At 33.8% G+C, this 19,194-nt stretch overlaps 3 protein-coding genes and 1 pseudogene across 6 annotated transcripts; all 4 read right to left on the minus strand.

Moving 5' to 3' along the window:
• Positions 1–1,002, minus strand: part of LOC102666001 (uncharacterized) — a 3,483-nt pseudogene extending 2,481 nt beyond the window's left edge.
• Positions 1,003–7,173: 6,171 nt separating this feature from the next.
• LOC100807389 (uncharacterized) lies at positions 7,174–9,620 on the minus strand. The gene is made up of 5 exons (XM_041015331.1): positions 8,188–9,620; positions 7,996–8,116; positions 7,724–7,894; positions 7,576–7,635; positions 7,174–7,484 (listed from the first exon to the last, which is right to left on the minus strand). The coding sequence occupies exons 1-5, from the start codon at positions 8,325–8,327 to the stop codon at positions 7,452–7,454; spliced, it is 525 nt and encodes a 174-aa protein (XP_040871265.1). The 5' UTR covers positions 8,328–9,620; the 3' UTR covers positions 7,174–7,451.
• LOC102665862 (uncharacterized) lies at positions 8,564–9,842 on the minus strand. The gene is made up of 6 exons (XM_006580662.2): positions 9,708–9,842; positions 9,508–9,630; positions 9,373–9,428; positions 8,912–9,039; positions 8,745–8,835; positions 8,564–8,645 (listed from the first exon to the last, which is right to left on the minus strand). The coding sequence occupies exons 1-6, from the start codon at positions 9,840–9,842 to the stop codon at positions 8,564–8,566; spliced, it is 615 nt and encodes a 204-aa protein (XP_006580725.2).
• A 1,931-nt stretch (positions 9,843–11,773) lies between these two features.
• LOC100806858 (putative pentatricopeptide repeat-containing protein At3g01580) lies at positions 11,774–16,515 on the minus strand. Of its 4 annotated transcripts, XM_041015330.1 has the most exons (3): positions 16,381–16,515; positions 14,414–14,620; positions 11,774–14,100 (listed from the first exon to the last, which is right to left on the minus strand). In XM_041015330.1, exon 3 carries the CDS (start codon positions 13,989–13,991, stop codon positions 11,889–11,891), a length of 2,103 nt encoding a protein of 700 aa, XP_040871264.1. In that variant the 5' UTR covers positions 13,992–14,100; positions 14,414–14,620; positions 16,381–16,515; the 3' UTR covers positions 11,774–11,888. The 4 variants fall into 4 exon arrangements, with proteins under 4 accessions (XP_040871264.1, XP_003525742.1, XP_006579856.1 ...); XM_003525694.5 differs by lacking the exon at positions 14,414–14,620 and having other exon boundaries at positions 16,381–16,510; XM_006579793.4 differs by having other exon boundaries at positions 14,414–16,499.
• Positions 16,516–19,194: the final 2,679 nt, after the last annotated feature.

A 19,194-nucleotide genomic window follows, 5' to 3' on the forward strand; every position in this document is an offset into this window, starting at 1 on the left:
ATAGAATTGAATCTGATATTGAACAACTGAAAGTGTAACTGGTAAGGTTTCTGAACACTTCTTTGTATACTACATTGGTGGTGGAATTCATGCTTTTCTGCTCATCATCATGAATCAGAATTTTTAATCCTTTTGCTGAGTTGACCCTTGACAATGCAACATATAATTGGCATGAGTGAATACAGGTTTCGGCAAATAAAGTCCAACCATGAATAATGATTGTCCCTGTGACTTGTTTATTGTCATTGCATAAGATAGCATAATCGGAAATTGTCTTCTTAATAGTTTAAACGGCCAGGGTGATTGTGAAGGAGACATTGACATTCTTGGAATATAAATAGCGAGGCCAATGTTTTTACCTGAGATAATTTCAGCTGCAATTGCATGTTTTTCCATCTTTGTTACCACTAATCTAGTACCGTTACATAGACCTTGATTTTGGTCGAGGTTTCTTAACAGCATTATAGGACTTCCAATTTTAAGTTTGATAGAATGAGTTGGCAAACCGAATGTGTTCAATGAATTAAGGAATTCAGTAGTAATTGATTGGAAATACGAATTCTCACTGCTTTCTGATTTATCAACCGAATCAGAGCTTAGATATTCCATGTGGTCACCTATGATTTGCAAAATTACAATTTCAGTGGTTATATTTTTGACTGAGCAAGTGACAATTAAATAAGTAATGATATAATTACTTGGAATGAAGGATAGCACGTAATGATTGATTTGTTCTACGGTTTCATTTGTTGAAGCTAGTATTGCCTTCGATTTAAAGAATTCAGGATTATTGTGATGCTGATCTAAGTCTGGGAATGTTGATTTGACTATAGCGCTGATTGGATCATCATATTGAGTAATGAGTAGATGAGCAGGAATTTGAATGGTAGCATAACCATCATTTTCATCATCTATAATTCCATCTCCAATGTCTAGAATCCATTTAGCAAATGTGGCAGTTTCTTGTTCATCAACTGATTCTAGATTGTTGTGTAAGCGCATGTTTTTTGTCAAGGTCAATATTTCACACGAATCCCATAGATAGGATGAATTGATTGCTGCATTTACAATGTCTGAGCGGGTTCCTCTTGGGATGACTGGTAGTATTTGGCGAAAATCTCCACCAAATACTATAACTTTGTCTCCAAATATTTGATTTGAGTTTGATTTATTTGTGATAATATCTCTTAAACTTTGATCAAGCGCTTCAAAATAGAATTTGTGGGCCATTGGTGCTTCATCCCAAATTATTAGGCTTGTCTGGTTCAATAATTCTGCTAATTCGATGCCTTGATGGATATTACATATTGAGTCTTCAAAAATTGGTACAGGAATTTTAAATCTGGAATGTGCAGTTCTGCCTCCTGGTAATAATAGAGAGGCTATTTCGCTAGAAGTAACAATAATTACAATTTGATTCTCTGCTCTCAATGAACTTGCTAATGTTCTCCATATGAATGTTTTTCCTGTGCCTCCAAATCCGTATAGAAAAAGCATTCCACCTTCATTGTTGTTGACAGCTTGGATAATTTTGTGATAAATTGTTTTTAGTTCATTTGCATTGACAGGTAAGCTAATGTTATATTGAAATGAAGATTAATTTAGTCATTGATGGAAAGAATTAAGTGAGGGTAGATTTCCTGTTATTAATAGAATATTAAGAGCATCAATATAATTTATAATTCGCAATGACCATTTTTTGTAAGATGTTAACTGTCATTAATAGAATTTATAATATATGAATAGGTAGATTGCCTGTCATGGATGCAAAAAGATGCTCAAATTCTGATCTTGTTGCATCATGGTTATAGTCGAGTTCTGATAATACCAAGTTGTTTTGTAGGTAGGATGTGAGATTGATATCCTGAGGATATGACATTGTAGGATAGTCTTTTAGTGATCTTTGGTTTATGTGCAATAGTTGTTCAATTTCAATGAATGTCAAATTTCTAAGAGTATCATCATTGATCTGCACTTCTAAGAAAAAAAAAAGCAAGTTGTTAGTCAATAAAAAATAAAAATCAAGTTGTTAGTGAATGATTGTGACCATTGCTGTGGAACATAAAAAGTGTCACAGCCTACCTGAGTTGATTGTTGATTTAGTATATTGATATACAATGTCATCAGCTAGCCAATGCCAACATTGATTCCAAACTTCTTCAGGTTTGCTCATGGCACCCGTTAATAGAATTAATACAAACAATTTCCTTAGATAATTAGTTGTGCCTCAGTCCTTGGCCTCTTTGATTGCCTCAACATATTCTCTGTCATCTTGTAGAAAGCCCATTGCAAAACATGCTTCTCTATATGTTGGATATTGGATATTGGCAACAGTCCTGATATCCTCAAATGAAGTAGGTCCTTTGCAGCTGCCAAGCATCATTCTTAAATAAAACAATTCTCCTGTGGTTGGTGGTACCCATATGAGTCTTCCAATGGTATATCCTTTTTTTCTGGGTTGCCATGATCTGTTTCTTTTATTATATACAAACTTTGACACAAATTGTGAATAAGTTAGATTCCTGGCCTCATCAAAATCTTTACTAGTGTTCATCCAAGCTAGGCATTTTGAATCTGAAATAGTTGGTTTCGATAGTACATCATCTATATCATCATGATCTTCATAAAGAATATTGTGCTGATCTGGAAGATGAAAATACAATCTCTCAATAGCAGGCTTTCTGCCGTGGATTGGAAAAGCAAATATTCTCCAAGCAGCTTCACAGGGAGAAATGTATCTGTGATATAGGTTGGTCAGTAAAAATAATAGTGAGATAATAAATTATACAAGTTAAGATGAAATTACCTACAATCTAGATATTCTTTAAGTTCATCATTTTGAATATTTACATTTTGAGCTGCATTATCGCTATCAGAAAGCATAACAGTAGTGACCCTGTCATAGCCTTTGTTTATGTATTTAAATAAATATTTGATTGAAGTACTTTGATTACACCATTCAATATTTATATGAGCCCGATATTTTTTCAATAATTTTGGATTGTAAGGTACTACATATCTGTTACCAATGATAACACCATTCTTTGAAATTGAATGACCATTGTTTCTTCTACGGTAGACTGGATAACCGTTTGAATCCAAAAGAGTCTGAGGCTGAAATTGTTTAGGATATAAACGACTGCATTTGCCTTCTTTCATACATGGAGAGTTGGATTGTAAAATTCCGCATGGGCCATGTATCATATGGTTCTCCACCAATCTGTAGAGTTCTGGGTCTTCTTGATGAGAAGGTATTTCAGCTGATATTATCTTATCAATGTCAGTTGAAGATGGATATTTATTGTCTGGATGTAGAAATAGTAATAAATGCATGTGAGGAAGTCCTCGCTTTTGAAACTCTATAGTATGCATATCTGTGATCCACAAAAGATAAAGTTACGATGGTAAGTATAATTCTACATTTCATATCTATAAAAGTGTTGGTTAAATTGTAATATTTTAGCTATTAATATCTACGTTATAGATCAAAGAAAAATGTCCAAATGACCAACTAATATTTGTATTTAATTTAAGTATAAAAACTGATGGTCAACTAAACTCTATAATATGCATATTTGTGATTCACAAAAGATAATGTTATGATGGTAAGTATAATTCTGTATTTCATATCTGTAAAAATGTTGGTTAAATTCTAATATTTTAGCCATTAATATCTGCATTATACAACAAAGAAAAATGGTCAAACGACCAAGTTATATTTGTATTTAAGTATAAAAATGATGGTCAACTTACATGCAACCACTTTTCCCAATAATTGACCCTTTGTTAAGTCTGACAGCATGTGTTCATATTTTAATCTGAAAATTCGTGATACAATATCTGGCCTGTCTGTTGGTTTGAGATTCAAAGGTGAAAGTAATCTACGAATTTCAGGCCAACTTGGATTACAGGTTAGAGTAATAAAAAGATTTGGAAATCCAACATGACTGCATATTGTCATACCATCAAAGTAAAGTTGATCCATATAACATGGGCTCCCAACAAACATTGAGGGTAAGATGACTCTTTTTCCCTTGGTTAAGCCTTTAGCTGTTCCAGTATCCAATGAAGTTTGTAAGCTAGAATACTTATCAACTCTAAGCTTATTTTGGTTGTTTCTGATATAGCTAAGTCTTTCAGATTCCACCATGGTATAACCTTCAACAATGAATTGTTGAAATAATTTTCGAGAATGCAATAAAGTTTGTGCTTCATTTGACCTGGACTGAAGCCTATAAGCAAACCACTTTCTCATTGTCAGACGGTTTCGCTTTCTTTTTTTGCTGGATGAAGTACAACGATGAAGTATGTCAGCCCTATATCCGTCTTCTCCATAAGGAAAGAGTAGAGGATACTGTAGTGGTAGATAACTAGGATGAAGTTCATGGATTCTTTGTAATTCTCCATTTTGAGTTTCAACAATAATGTCTGTTTTTGAGCCTGGATGAAAATTGCCAACAATAAGTGCAACAATTTCCGGAACATTAGGCATATTATATACACAACCATCTTTTCCCCGAGCAGCTATGAGTTGTAATTTGATATTATTGGCTTGATCACCTGCCAATCTATCTCTGGCCATTCTAAAACTTTTAGCATGAGAATTGTGCTGATCGAGCATGTGACTTAAAGCTGAAACAATATGATTCTGAATTCCGGAATATTGACTGAAAAAACAATATTTAAAAATATTCATAACTGCACAAACTATTGTAAGTGAATGAATAATTTTCTCAGTGACAGAAATAAAAGAGCTTCTACCTCATGACATTAATTCTATTTTGCACTTCATTTTCTGTGTCAAAGATATATAGTTGTGCAAATTTGGGTTTTTTCCCAGGCATTGGTAATAGACTGCCTATTCTATGGCATGGTTGCCCCTGTATTCTGATTGTAGGATGTCCTCTTGAATTATTAATTGTTTTATCTAGCTTAATTCCAGCAAAAGTAAAGACAAACATCATGTTGTATGCTCGTAAGTTATGTTGATAATTTTTACTATCAATTGTATCATCATGAAATAGAAGTTGTTGGAGATATTGGGGTGGATTTTGTAATAATCGCAATTCAACTTTGCCATCTCCACAACATAAACTGAACCTTGGATTCTGACAATTCTTATTTTTATGATATTCTTTCATCATACCACATTTGTGCATTACAATATCTACACTGAATGAGTTGATCACCAAGATCAGAATATCCTGAAATTGTTCAATATCATAGTACAATATCATGATCAAAATTTTGAATATTAATTTAAGAGCATGTACAGTAGCATCTGAAACTGGAAATTAGAATTATAGTCATTACCTTCAGTGTTGATTACAGGCTAATTAGTTGGAGATTGACAATCCTCGAAGGGAGTCATAAAATTAGAGCCTGAACCTGATAAATTAGAAATACATATAATAGCAATATTTGAAACATAGCAAAAAAGAGCACGAAACATTTTTTTTTTCAATACCTTGTGTGGATTCAGAATTTTCACTTTCTGATGAATCAGAAACAGTCACTAAAAAATAGAGAGGAAACAAAAGAAAATATGATTAAGGCAGCTCAGTAAATTCATTTCTTCCAGAACATGCTATATGAGATATCTCACTATTATATTCTGAAGTGCAGTTAAGTGTTGGTTGTGAAGATGACTGAGCATGACCATGTCGCTTCTGCTGCATAATACGTTTTCTGTTGATCCTGGCTTTTGCAGAATCAGATCTCTTTGCATGTTGATAGTTCTGCATGTTGAAAATGACTAAAGGCAGAATTGAGTGAATTATAAACTAAACAATAGATTTATGTTGAAAGGAATAACCAAACGTTTATTTTAAATCTGCAGAAACTACAATAAAATTAGAAGATTGAATAAATTGGAGATGGGGCATTTCATTGGTTATGGATTATAGGCTGACTATTAGTGGTGGAATTTCCTGGATTAGATATGTTTGCATGTTGCCAATTCTGTATATTGAAAAAGGGTAATGATAGAACTGCCTGAATTGTAAGGTAAAGAAATGAAACCAAAGGTAGATGAGATAACAAAACTATGATGCAACATTAACAGCTAGCAAAATTGGTAATATAGAAATCATAACACTTGGTTTCGGGAAAAATTGGGTTTTGGGACTGTTGCTAAGCTTGCAATGAAAGATATTGTCTATTTAGGACTTTGGTGTCAATCTAGACACACAAACCAAGGCCATAATGGAAAATAGGTAAGGTAGAAATGATCATAGTCATTGGCGGAAATATTGACTTCTGTAACTGCTACTAAGCTTGTAATGGAAGACATTGTATATATGTTGATGAATTTTTCATTCACTAACACAAATTTGTTTAATTTGTACGCTCAAATCTATTAGCTCGTGTGTTCAACTTGAAATATGAAATTTCTATTTTACATCTTTTATTTGGCATTATGTAACCTTGTCCAGCACATCACAAATTTTTCTTTGATTTCTCTTGGCCATAGATTAGACCTATTTTATATAGTTCTACTTTGTTGTAGTTAAAATCAAGATTATAGTTGCGTAAGCCATCAACGAAGTTAAAAATTGCAACTGAAATATCAAAGACATGATTTTAGCAAAGCAATGATAGCTACAAAAATGGAGTGATAACATTCATGGCAAACACATTCCAAATAAGGAAATATGATGTCAGGACAGAAACTTTGATTAATTTAAAGAGCTCCTCCATTGAGAAGGAAAACTGAAACTAAAAATTTAACACAATCCTCTGCATTCTATTTTTTTCTTAATCTGGTTTTTTGCTGTTATTTTCACGCAATTTAGATGGGAATGGAATTCATTAAGCAGTTAACCAACAAACAGATTAAGAACGTGAGAATATCGAGTATCAACATGATCGCCAATGTAGCTATAAATTTTCTCCTTGGTTGTTTTTTAATATTTGATGTTATTTGAACACCAATTTATCTCCTTCACCATTTTTTTTTTATTTAGGCTAACTCCGCCATTAATTTGTTAGAACCATATAGACCATCAAAGGTATGATAAACAACAATTCGATTGTATCGCAGACAACCAAACAATGAATACTAGGAAAATCAATTGTTTTCAGTGCCATATTTAATATAAGAAAACTTGCAATACTACAGCAGGAACACAATATGGGCAGATCTCAATTTAGAACGTCTAAAAGCATGAATCCAAAAAAACCGCTTTTCAAATGTTCAAAGCATCAACATACTGGGAAAAAACGCCAGGGGAATCGACAAATGCAGTGTTAACAAAAACTACATAATTGCTTGTTCAATATGCCAATATTTTAATAGCACCATGAAAACACAACAATAAGAATCTGGAATCAGCTAAATTGGCTCTTATGAGAATGTCTTGTTAATTTGTTAGACGATAGTTGGGCTGGGGAAATTTGCGAGCTCCCTAACTCATCATCAACTTCATCAGATGACATCCGTTTTTTGGGCGTTAAAGGCAATCCCGCAACCGGATCATGGTCAGCTGTGACAGACAGAGATTGCTCATAAAGCATAAACTGGTAAATAAAAAACAATATAAGATATCAATGTTCATGACAGCAACATTAACTCACACATTCAGCATGCGTAGCATTATTGCAATCAACATTGGAAGGATCTATTTTGGAACATGCCTGCACCATATATAAGTTGATGATAGTCAAACTCATGAATCACATCATTATGACAACAACGACTAAAATAGATATAAAAAAAGAACACCTCACTATCAGGCAACCTCTCGAGAACAGCATTGATCAAATCTAGGTCTTTTGAGTATCTAAGAACAACTGCATTTTTTAATTTTGATTGAATCCTGACCTTAAAAGCAAGCACATGACCCAACAATTTGTCAAGTGCTTGAGGGGAAGCATTTAAATCAAGATCACCATCCTGCCAGAAACAACACAAATTCACCAGCTGCCAGTTACAACTGAAAGAACAAAATATAATACATAAAATGAGAAGCAGCATATGATAAGGCATGAACATACTTCAATCTTGACCCTATTCACATCATCAGCTGTTTCACCAATCAATTCAGCACATTCACGGTCCCAGAGCAAAAATTTGCTACTCTTATTGTTTTGAGTAACCATGACTTCAACTCTATACCTACCAATTTAGATGTTAGTCAAAAACAAAATGCTGAATAAAACATGCTAATGGACTAAAACTCCAATTACCTCAGAACAGGCTGATTATTTTCCTTCCCACATCCGCATGTGAATGGTCCTGTTTGGATGTCAGTTTTCCTATGACATTGAACACAGGCTGGATAACACCATGAATGGTTATCCATGACTATTTTGCTAATAGTCCCCATCGTAACATAAACAACGTCCTTTTAAAAAACCATAACACTCAAATTGCCAAAAATAAAATGCCATCGTTAGACACATTAGCTATAATATATGAATGCGAACAAATCTAGGCAAATTCGACTTCCAATTGCAATGAATATAAAATAAACACAGGTAACAGGTCCACCTCAGAAATGGCATTGATTTCTAAAATAGTTTTGGCTTCAGTTTTTAAAAGAAACGAATCCTTTGATGATAGCTAACTTCCCCCTGAAACTTGTGAATTTGCTTGATCACCAGGTAGCAAAACTGGACTCATCTCAACACCTAAATCTAAAAGCCTAAGCCAATCGGATAAATAGAATAAAACAACAGAAAACAGTCAAGACGATTGACACATGAATTTAACAACCACAGAGCAAAGATGATAAGCAAAATACCTCTCTTTAAATTCCTGAATTTCCAATATAGGATCATTAATCAATAGTTTTGACGCCTTGAAGGAATTGCTCACTGAAGCTGGATAACTTCCTGTAAATGCCAAGAACAGCAACGACAAAACTCATCTATTGAGTATCCAAATCAACAAATAAAATATCATACTCACCTTGCGCATCTTTTATTCTGGCATGTGTCAATATAATAACCATCGGCCCATCATCCCCACGTTCATTCAAATAGGATAGGAACTGAGTCCAGTAATTCTCCCAAAGTGTGCAAGACAAAATTTCACCACTACAGCAAAGAAACAACATTACATCCATCACCTCATAAGGATAAAATAGACATAAGCATCATGCAAAATGACAAATAAAATCCTCGACAATATAAACTCTAAATAACCAAATATACATAGGAGATAGCAAAAACTGTGATTAACCATAACCTCAAATCCTTTATTCTAAAAACAACCCTGGTATTTTTTGATGAAACATGCCGAAAGACCACCTGATCAACGACCCCAATAATATCTTAAACCACCAGAAATGAAAATAGGTCATTGAAAAAAACCCAAAGAAGTTATGATCAAAATGAAAGCACAAATTGTGACTGTATTCACCAACCAACAGGCCAGACACAAAATTGCCAGCAACAACATTTGCAAATTCAGCAAATCTAAATTCCTTAAAAGGCAGTTCATGCAAATCAGCTTCTCTAACAACCGTCACTCCAATAAAAAATAACTTGTACTCATGTTCGCACTCTAAATTGACCATCATTCTCAACAACTTTGAAATTATGCATAACATAAGTGCAATTCTCTTTCAAATCAGCTTTCCAAGACTTGAGGTGGTTCGATTTACAAATAGCATGAATTTGATCACCCTGAAATATGCAAACTATATAATGAATAAATGACATGAATAACAATCCAACAATCAAATAAAGAGCACAAAATATACCTCAGAATCAACAAAAACCATTTCCGCTTGCTCAGACTTGTTGGGAGTCCCAATGAACCAAAGATCGGTGATCCTAACAGCAAGCTTAAGCGTCTCTTTTGATCCATCAATAGACCTAATCTTGTCAGGAATCATCACCATAAAATTACATAGACCTGCCAATTCTAAATGAAAAATGTAATAAATCCAAAACCATGCAAATGCTATGTAAAGAATGATTGTCAATTTAGAATAGAAAATTATGCTAACAAAAAATAGAATAGCAACACAGACTCAAATGACACATGCAATAACATTTCAATGAATGACAAAATACCATAAAAACTATGATACTATTCGTTGAACTACTAAGCCAATACATGCAACAACCTGAACCAAAAAATAAAAGCCAAATCAACAAATAGCAGAGAAGCAGAAACAAAAATTATATCTCTGAACAAATAACATTGCAACCATCAACAAACAAATAGAAGGGCCGAAAACAAACACAACAAAGTTCAGCTTTTGGAAAACAGAATACCAACCCACCCTTAAACCACACATGCAATAAAATTTTCATCAATGCCAACATACCGCAAAAAGTATACTATCAATTAATCTAGTCAGCCAATACATGCAACAACCTCAACTCAAAAACAAAATAGGCAAGTCAGCAAACAGTAGAAAAGCAAAGCAAAAATAGTATATCTCTAAAACAATAATATGATTAATCAAAAACCATGCAAATGCAATCCAACCACCGAAAGCAGTGAAAAGAGACTAAAAACAAAATACCCAACTCACCAAATAGCAAAAAAACAGAACCAAACAATTATAGCTCTAAAGGAATAATATGATCGATTCAAAACCATGCAAATGCAATCCAACGAACAACAGACAAATGGAAGCCAACAAAAAAAACCAAGAATTTGTAAATAATAAAAAACAGAACAGAACACGTGCCAGAGGAACATAAACATGCAGAAATCAAAATCACCAAACAACAAAAACCGGACAAAATCACACATGCACAACAGACAAACAATAATATGGTTAATAAAAAAACACACATGCACCACAGACGAACAATAATATGATTAATCAAAAACCATGTAAATATAATCCAACTATCGAAGCCAATGAAAAGAGACAAAAAACAAAATAGCCAACTCAGCAAAAAGCAAAAAAAACAGAACCAAACAATTATAGCTCTAAAGGAATAATACGATCAATCCAAAACCATGTAAATGTAATCCAAAGAACTGATAAATGCAAGCCAACAAAAAGAAAAACAAGAATTTGTGAACAATAAACAATAGAACAGAACACGTGCTAGAAGAACATAAACATGCACAGACCAAAACCACCAAACAACAAAAAACTGACTCAAACCTTCAACCACAGAAGAACGAAAATCACGAACTGGAAACCACAGCCTCACGCCAAAATACTAAACAACAGAACAGGTATATTGAAGACGGAAGCCAACTAAAAACAAATGAAAAAAGTGAAACAAATACAATCAGCAACTTGGAACTTGCTAGTGAAAGGAGTCAAAAACGCTACAAAGAAGCCACGTACACCACCAACCACCAAAACTGGAAACGGCAATCTAATCACTCAACAACACACCAAGCTACGTGGCTTAAAACCATAACCATATAACCATAAAATAACACATGACAGCAAGGTGGCAGAAAACCAACCCAACCTAGAAGGGCATAAATGACCAAAAAAAAACTTGGACAGGTGTCAAGCTCTCAGCTATGGGTATTTTGACCAAAAAACCAAAAAATTGGACAACTGTCAAACTCTCAGCCATGGATATTTTAGTATTTTCCACATAATTCAATTTTAGTATATAGATATTGATGGTCGGTACATTTTATTTTGTTGGGCTGCAATTATCTCTAACTACCTCTATCGAACAGTTTTACTTTGAGACTTTTATGTGAATAAGACGTCGTTGGTATTCAAAAAATTCAGTTTAAAGTGTTACTATATTTCAAAAAGAAAAAAACAGCTACATATTTTCCAGTATATATTTACTTATCGACACAAATCTTTATATGTAAATATCCTTTTAGTAAGAAGAAGAAAATGTTTTCCGTGTAATTAATTAAAATAATTCCTTGACTTTTGCACCAGAGGTTGATAATTGTCTTCCATCAGATTTAACGTTCCACACAGTCAAGATTAGAACTATATTTCTTGTGTCTGTACAGGAGGATCATAACCTTCTTCTTTCATTCTTGCATCTAATTTTCTCAGCATTCCATAAATCTGATCAGATTCACCATGAAATCTATCACTAGCTATGAAACTGTGAACCTCGTTCTTTATCTCAACCATGCTTTGACCAACAATCTTCTTAAACCTATTCTCCTTTATCAATGTCCTGAGTTTAGCAGCATCATGCCAATTCTTGTCCACACAATATATATTTGATAAAAGTGTATAATACCCTGCGTGATTAGGGTCTAACAGGAAAAGATTCAGAGCTGCAAGCTCCCCTATCTTAATATTTTGATGTATACGACAAGCACCAAGTAAGGCTCCCCATACATGAGGCCCAGCTTGCATGGGCATCTCATTAATCATGTCCAAGGCCTTATCCAACTCTCCCATTCGACCAAGAAGATCAACCATTATCCCGTAATGCTCTGTATTGGGCATCAATTGGTATTCATTCACCATGACATGAAACATCTTTATCCCTTCTTCAATCAAACCTGCATGACTACAGGCAGATAGAATTGAGACAAAGGTTACATCGTTAGGCTTAACATCTGAATGATTAGACATCTGATAAAATAATTTCAAAGCCTCTTCTCCTTGCCCATGGAATCCGTAAGCTGCAATTATTGAGCTCCAGGTAACAACATCTTTACGTCTCATTCCTTTGAAAACCTTGTTAGCATTATCTATGCTACTACATTTTGCATACAACTCTATGAGTGACGCTCCAATAAATTCATTATTGTCAAATCCACTTTTAGATACAAAAGCATGAAGACATAAAGCTTGTTGAACAATCCCCAATTCTGAACTAGCAGCAAGAATCTTCACTAGAGCAATAGCATCAGGTCGAGTTCCATAAGATAACATGTTGCAGAAAACCCCCAGGGACTTGTGTGCCATTCCAATTTCAGCATAGCCACTAAACAAAACAGCCCAAGAAACTACATCCTTCTTGGGCATTCTGTTGAAAAGGTCAATTGCATTTTTAGGTGAGAAGCACTTCATGTACATGTCCATAAGAGCTGTAGAGACAGTAATATCCAACTCAAAACCATAATTGACTGCTAATTTATGAATATGCTTACCTTCTTCCAAATTTGAACTGGAAGCACAAGCTCGCAATGCACTAATGACAGTAACCCTGTTGAGTTCAATTCTCTTATCTATCATTTCATTGAAAAGATTTAACGCATTAGTTTCAGCTCCATTATCCGCATAACAGGCAACCATTGAGCTCCAAGATATAATATCTTTATATGGCATTTCCCTGAACAAATTAGCTGCACTCCTGATGGAACCAGTTTTTCCATATAAATTTAGAATAGAATTGGCCAAACATAACTTAGTATCAAAACCCCTTCGTTTTACAAATCCATGTACACTTCTTCCAAGGTTAAAATCAGATAACTGGGCACAAGCAGAAGCAGCACTAACAAGTGTTACTGGATCAGGACTTACTTGCTCCAACACAACCATTCGGGAGAAAAATGCAAGTGCAAGTTCAGGACTTCCATTCTGCTCATACCCAGTAATTATTGAAGTCCATAAAACCACGTCTTGTTTTGGATACTCTGTAAACACTTTCACAGCATCATTCATTTGTCCACACTTCGAATACAACTCAATCAATGCAGACCCTACAAACATGTCATTATCTATCTTCTTCTTCTTGAGAAATCCATGAATCATTTTCCCCAGCTCAAGCTTCTGCAAACCAGAACATGATTTCAAAGCAATAGACACTGTGTAATTGTCAGGTCTTTCCTCAGTTATTGCATCGGCATTCATTTGATGGAATAGAGATAAGGTCTCTACCCATTTTCCTTCCAAAAAATAGCTCCTAAGTAAAGCATTCCATAGATAGACAGTTTTGCAAGGTGTTTCTTCAAAAAGCTTATGTGCATGGCAAAGTGATGCATATCTAGCATAAAGAACATTAAGCTTGGTAACAACGAAACTATCATGGGCAAGGCCCACTTTCAAACACTGTGAGTGCAACTGTGGGATTGATATCTTACTGCAGCAAGTTTCTAATAGCTTGACTAAAAGATCCCTCCTCTTCATGTAAAATGACTGATTGTAACCTTTACAAGATCATCTGAATTAGTTATTAGCTCTCAATCATATTCTATTTATGCAATCAGCTTCACTTTTTGTGGCTTTAGCAGCATATCTGTTGAGGAAACCATAGAACTGAAACAATTAGTTCAGAGGCATTTATTTAACATTCTTTTGTTGAATCAAAGAACACATAGAGAAACTGGACTAACAAAGCTTTAGTTACAAAGTTAACTGTAAGTCTGTAACAAATAAAGATAATTCTCATTCAGCTTTTTTCCTTTATTTTCCCATTTAGTTTAAATGAGATGGCATTGCAGCAGGAAGCACAGAACTTTCTCAATATAGAGATACATTTAGAAAACATAATAACAAAATAAAGATAATTATATTCAGCAACATAGAAAAATAACAATGAACTGACTTACAGTTTGCAGAAGCAACTTGAGGTTTAACAGGAAGAGACACAGCAGGTATGAAAGGAAAACAAGTAGTAGTACATCACACCTAGCAGGCAGAGTACTTCAATGGCAAAAGGTGAATGAAAGTTCCAGTTAAGATAAAACTGTCAAGACCAACCGAGTCCAGCCATAGCCCATATGGGTCAGACAAAAAGCCCACAGAGCCTTGTAAGCCTAATTAAAATTAAATCTTGTAATAAAATATACTTACTATTAAGAACATACAAAGATGATATAAAAATGGAAAGCCAAACTGCATATATGGGGACATCCTGTCCAGCTTGGTAACTTTTTACCACAATGATGACAATCACAATGGCTAACATAGCATGCAATACTAGACATGAAACAAGGCCGGAAATATTAGATGGGATTTCTTATGTTACCATCCAATGAGTAAAAGAACTGGATTGTGGGTAATAAACTGAACCATCAATATAGAAATGTGTGAATTGATAATACCACCCATGGACAACATCGGGATAAAACCAGATAACAAAAGGATTAAGGAAGCAGTTACAATTTTATCACAAAGGAAAGATGCATATAAATGGAATTCCAATTTAACAAAGAACTTCTTAGACATCCCAATTCCTATAGTAGTGTTCTTCATTATCATTCACTAGAATGTTAGAATTATATAAAAAAAACATTAAGCTGAGGAAAACAACCAATACATTTAATTGACATACAGTTGGAAATTTCCACACATCCATGCTAAGCTACCCTTGGGCAAGAAAATTGATATGAAACACAAGCTAATGCGGTCCCCCAAAAGCCAAAACACTAAACAACAACCTAAGGAGTCCCATCAACAGTGACAAAATTTCGTCATTTTATTCTGAAAAAAGAAAAGCTGAAAAGGGCCAAATGATCTGAAATCTGTTGAATATTCAAAGTAAAAATAAAAAAAAAAATAGTAATAATCATACAGACAATATGAGAATGGCCTTGTGGTCATTTAACAAAAGAAAAGACCAAGATGTAACAGAAAATCAATCCAAGATTGACTGACTAGGGCAGCAAAGTATATTAGAAAACAATCCAAGATTTAAGTTTAATTATAAACAATCCAACAAAAACAGTTCTACTTACTCTGCTTGACAAGAAACAGAACCCAATAGCTGTAGGTGGTTTTAAATCAACATGTAAGTTCAGAAAAATAATCAACATGGCATGAATAGGACCCATCAGCATAGCATGATAACTAAAAAACATGCAAGAACAAAAACAGCTAATCTGGTACAACAGTTACCATCCAACAGCTAATCTGGTACAACAGTTCCCATTCAACATCTTCAAAATGAGTTCCTCTTTCTAAAAACAAAATTTATATAGAAGCACAACCCCAATATTATAAAGCTTTCAAAAGGTGATATTCATAGGCATTCCAAAAAATCATTGTTACATCCAATATGCAAAGAGCATCAAATACAGAACAGTACTACTATAACAATCGTTGTAGACTAAGGTACTAAAGCATTTTCTTCAGTACACAGTGATACAATATTTTCCTCAGATTTCACACACACAAAAGGATAAAGATATTACATAGCATTCATTATGCAATTAGAACGGTGCCTAAAGCTTTTCTATTTGGTATGCTCTCATTCTTCTCAGCCAACACAATAACATACTAGAAGAACTACATTTAACACTTCAACTATCAAATTAAGCTTTTCCACTGATATGAAAGCATATTCTGGCTAAAGCCCTTTGGAATAAAATAGGGTTTTCAAATTCTTTTTTTTTTTGTGCTTAAGCTTGAATGAAAGAGTCAATACAACAAAAATACAAAAGGAGAAAACAAATTAAGTAAACAAAGTGAACTACAGAATAAAATGCTGCAAACAATGAGCTCAATAACTGTAAAACAGTAAGGGGGAAAAAACGAATTAAAATGGTGCATGGTGGTTGGTGGAACCAGCTAATACCTCAAACGCTGAAGAGCCTTATTTCGAGATATCGCTGTAAGATAGCATAAGAATTTGACATCACCGTATACGCGTAGTTTAAACTTTCAAAAAACCTAACTGGTCCCTTTCTTTGGAGTTTGGAATGGTTGAACCAGAAATTGGTCCATATGTTTTTCTATTTAAAAAAAATGGTTGATCAATTCAAAACTTAGTTAATTAAGAATTATTTAAATTGAGGAATATAAAAAAATTATTTTCTTAACTTTAAAAATTTAATTCTAAAATATTTTTAAAATAAATAAGAAAAATGTTAAGACATTGAATATGAATTGAAGTTAAAAATAGTTACGAATGCACTAATGGTTAGTTAGTTTGTTTAAACTTATTTGTTGAATTAAACGTTTATTTTAATAAGATAAGTGTTTACTTTAATAAAAATAAATAAATTTCTGTTTTTAGTGTATTTTTCTAAGTTGCTTCTATTTTTAAAAAAGTAATTTTTTTATTTATTTTAAGAAACAAATTCTACCTACTTAAAAAAGAATTTTATATAAAAAAAAATATTTATTATAGTTTTTTTTATAATTTAAACAAACTCACCACCCAATGTATGCTAAAGGAGTTGGATAAGTGATTCACCAATTATTACAATTATAGGTGATCAGCGGTTGGGTTTGAGCCTAGAAAGTCCAATTTGACCTAACTCCCCAATTGCATTATATAGACTTGTACTTGTCTAAGGATTTTTGGTTAGGCGAGTTTCAGTTTGGGGTGTTGGGTTTGTGTTGGTACTTGGTTCAACACTTTTTCTTTTAGGGTTACTTAAGATGTTACACAATGCACATCAAGGTGAATATGAGTCGGTGTCATTTGTCTAGTCTTGTGGTATTGAGTAGTGTATAAAGGCAATTGGGCTTAAACAAATGGGCCTAAGCTTATGTTTAAGCAAACATATTCGGTTGGGTTCAATTATCAACAAAATAAAAAATCAACCCAATCACATATACTCGTGTCAAGGCCATTACTTCCTGCACCTCCCATTATTTGAAAAAATTAGGCAAATAATAAGCCCCTCACCATCACAACTTAACCTAAGCCTTCTTCTTTCTTTTCTTCTACATCGTGACACCTCCTCTTCCCCCTCCTCGCTGCCTTGCACCCCCACACCTCCATTGGCTTCTTGTACCTCTTGTTTTGCTTGTTCATGAGTAGAAGGAGTCAGCAAGATCACTTACTTCGACCATTTTTCCAATAGGTAAGTTGTATGACTTCATCCTTTTCCCTTTTTTTCTATTTTCTATAACATTTTTGGATAATTTGATTCAGGTTGTGTTTGGTTATATCCGAATCAAGTTATCCGTAGTAGGACAAGGTAATCCAAAAATGTATTCCGAATTGCATGATTCATTTTTTCCAATAGGTAAGTTGCGTCATTTTCCCTTCTATCTTTCTATTTTCTATAACATTTCTGGATAGCTTAATCCAGATTTTGTTTGGTTATATCCGGATCAAGCTATCTGTAATTGGGCAACACAATCCGAAAATGTATTCTAGATTTCATGATCCGTAAGACACCAAATGCTACAGATCATGTAATACGGAATACATTTCTAGATTGCTTTGTCCAATTACGGATCAAATGATCCAGAGTAATGTAAGTCAATCCGAAAATGTGTTCTGGATTGACTGATCTGTAAATTATTATAATGTTACGGATCAGTCAATCCGGAACACATTTCCAGATTGACTTACATTACTCTGAATCATTTGATCCATAATTTTATTTAGGAAATTAAAATGTAAATTGATATTGAGAAAATTGTTATTTTAAAAAAATATTTAGCAACCTATATTTGTAATTTTAATTGATATTTAGAAAATTATATTTGTTATGATAGGTTAATTGATATGTAAGATATTGTAATTGTTAGGATAGATTAATTATGTTGACTTCACTCTCATTATAAATGTTAGAATGTCTCAGACTATCTTCACAATATTTAGACTATCTTCAAAATATGTTGACTCTAACTCTGCTTATTGTGCGTTCATCTTATCGTTTATACAGATATGCCACGTACAAGAGGTGGTGACCGCACCTGACCTACTGCATTTGTACATAGGCATGAAAGACGTGCAGTTGTAGATGAGGAGCAAGAGATTTACGAAGGTCCTGAAGATGTTGCAGCTGACGATGTTGTACCTTAAGATGTTGTGTTCGGTGGTGGACCTAAGGACAAATCAATCCTTACTGAATATGCTGATCACGTGGCTTGTAAACTGTGGGATGGCTTGGTATACCAACAACAACAATCTAATATTTATTTTTTTGTTAATTGATTCCTATTTCATAATTAATTAAGAAATTTAAATTTTTGTAGGATTTGGGAGAGTTAAAGCTAGTAGCACATGGACGGAAGTTGAGGGATTTACCTTACTCTTAGTTTCATAATTAATTAAGAAATTTAAATTTTTGTAGGATTTGGGAGAGTTAAAGCTATTAGCACAAGGAAGGAAGTTGGGGGATTTACCTTTCTCTTAGTGGCATGTTAAGTTTTTGCTAACAAGAGTTGGACACAGGCCAATGTGTCATTCTTATATTGTTTTCGTCACCTTGATCAGTGTATGGGATATGCATAGGGTGCAACTGCACTTATATATCTATATGAGCAATTGGGTGATGTATGTTTTGCAAATACAAAGCAACTTGGTGGTTATGCAACTCTATTGTAGGTAATTATTACTACTATGGTAACCTTAAATATAGGAATTTAATACTTGGTAACTTGTTCCCTTACTTTTGTTATTGTTGAAACAGGCAAGGATCTATGG

This window comes from Glycine max, chromosome 5, assembly GCF_000004515.6.
Source record: "Glycine max cultivar Williams 82 chromosome 5, Glycine_max_v4.0, whole genome shotgun sequence".
Classification (NCBI taxonomy): domain Eukaryota; kingdom Viridiplantae; phylum Streptophyta; class Magnoliopsida; order Fabales; family Fabaceae; genus Glycine; species Glycine max.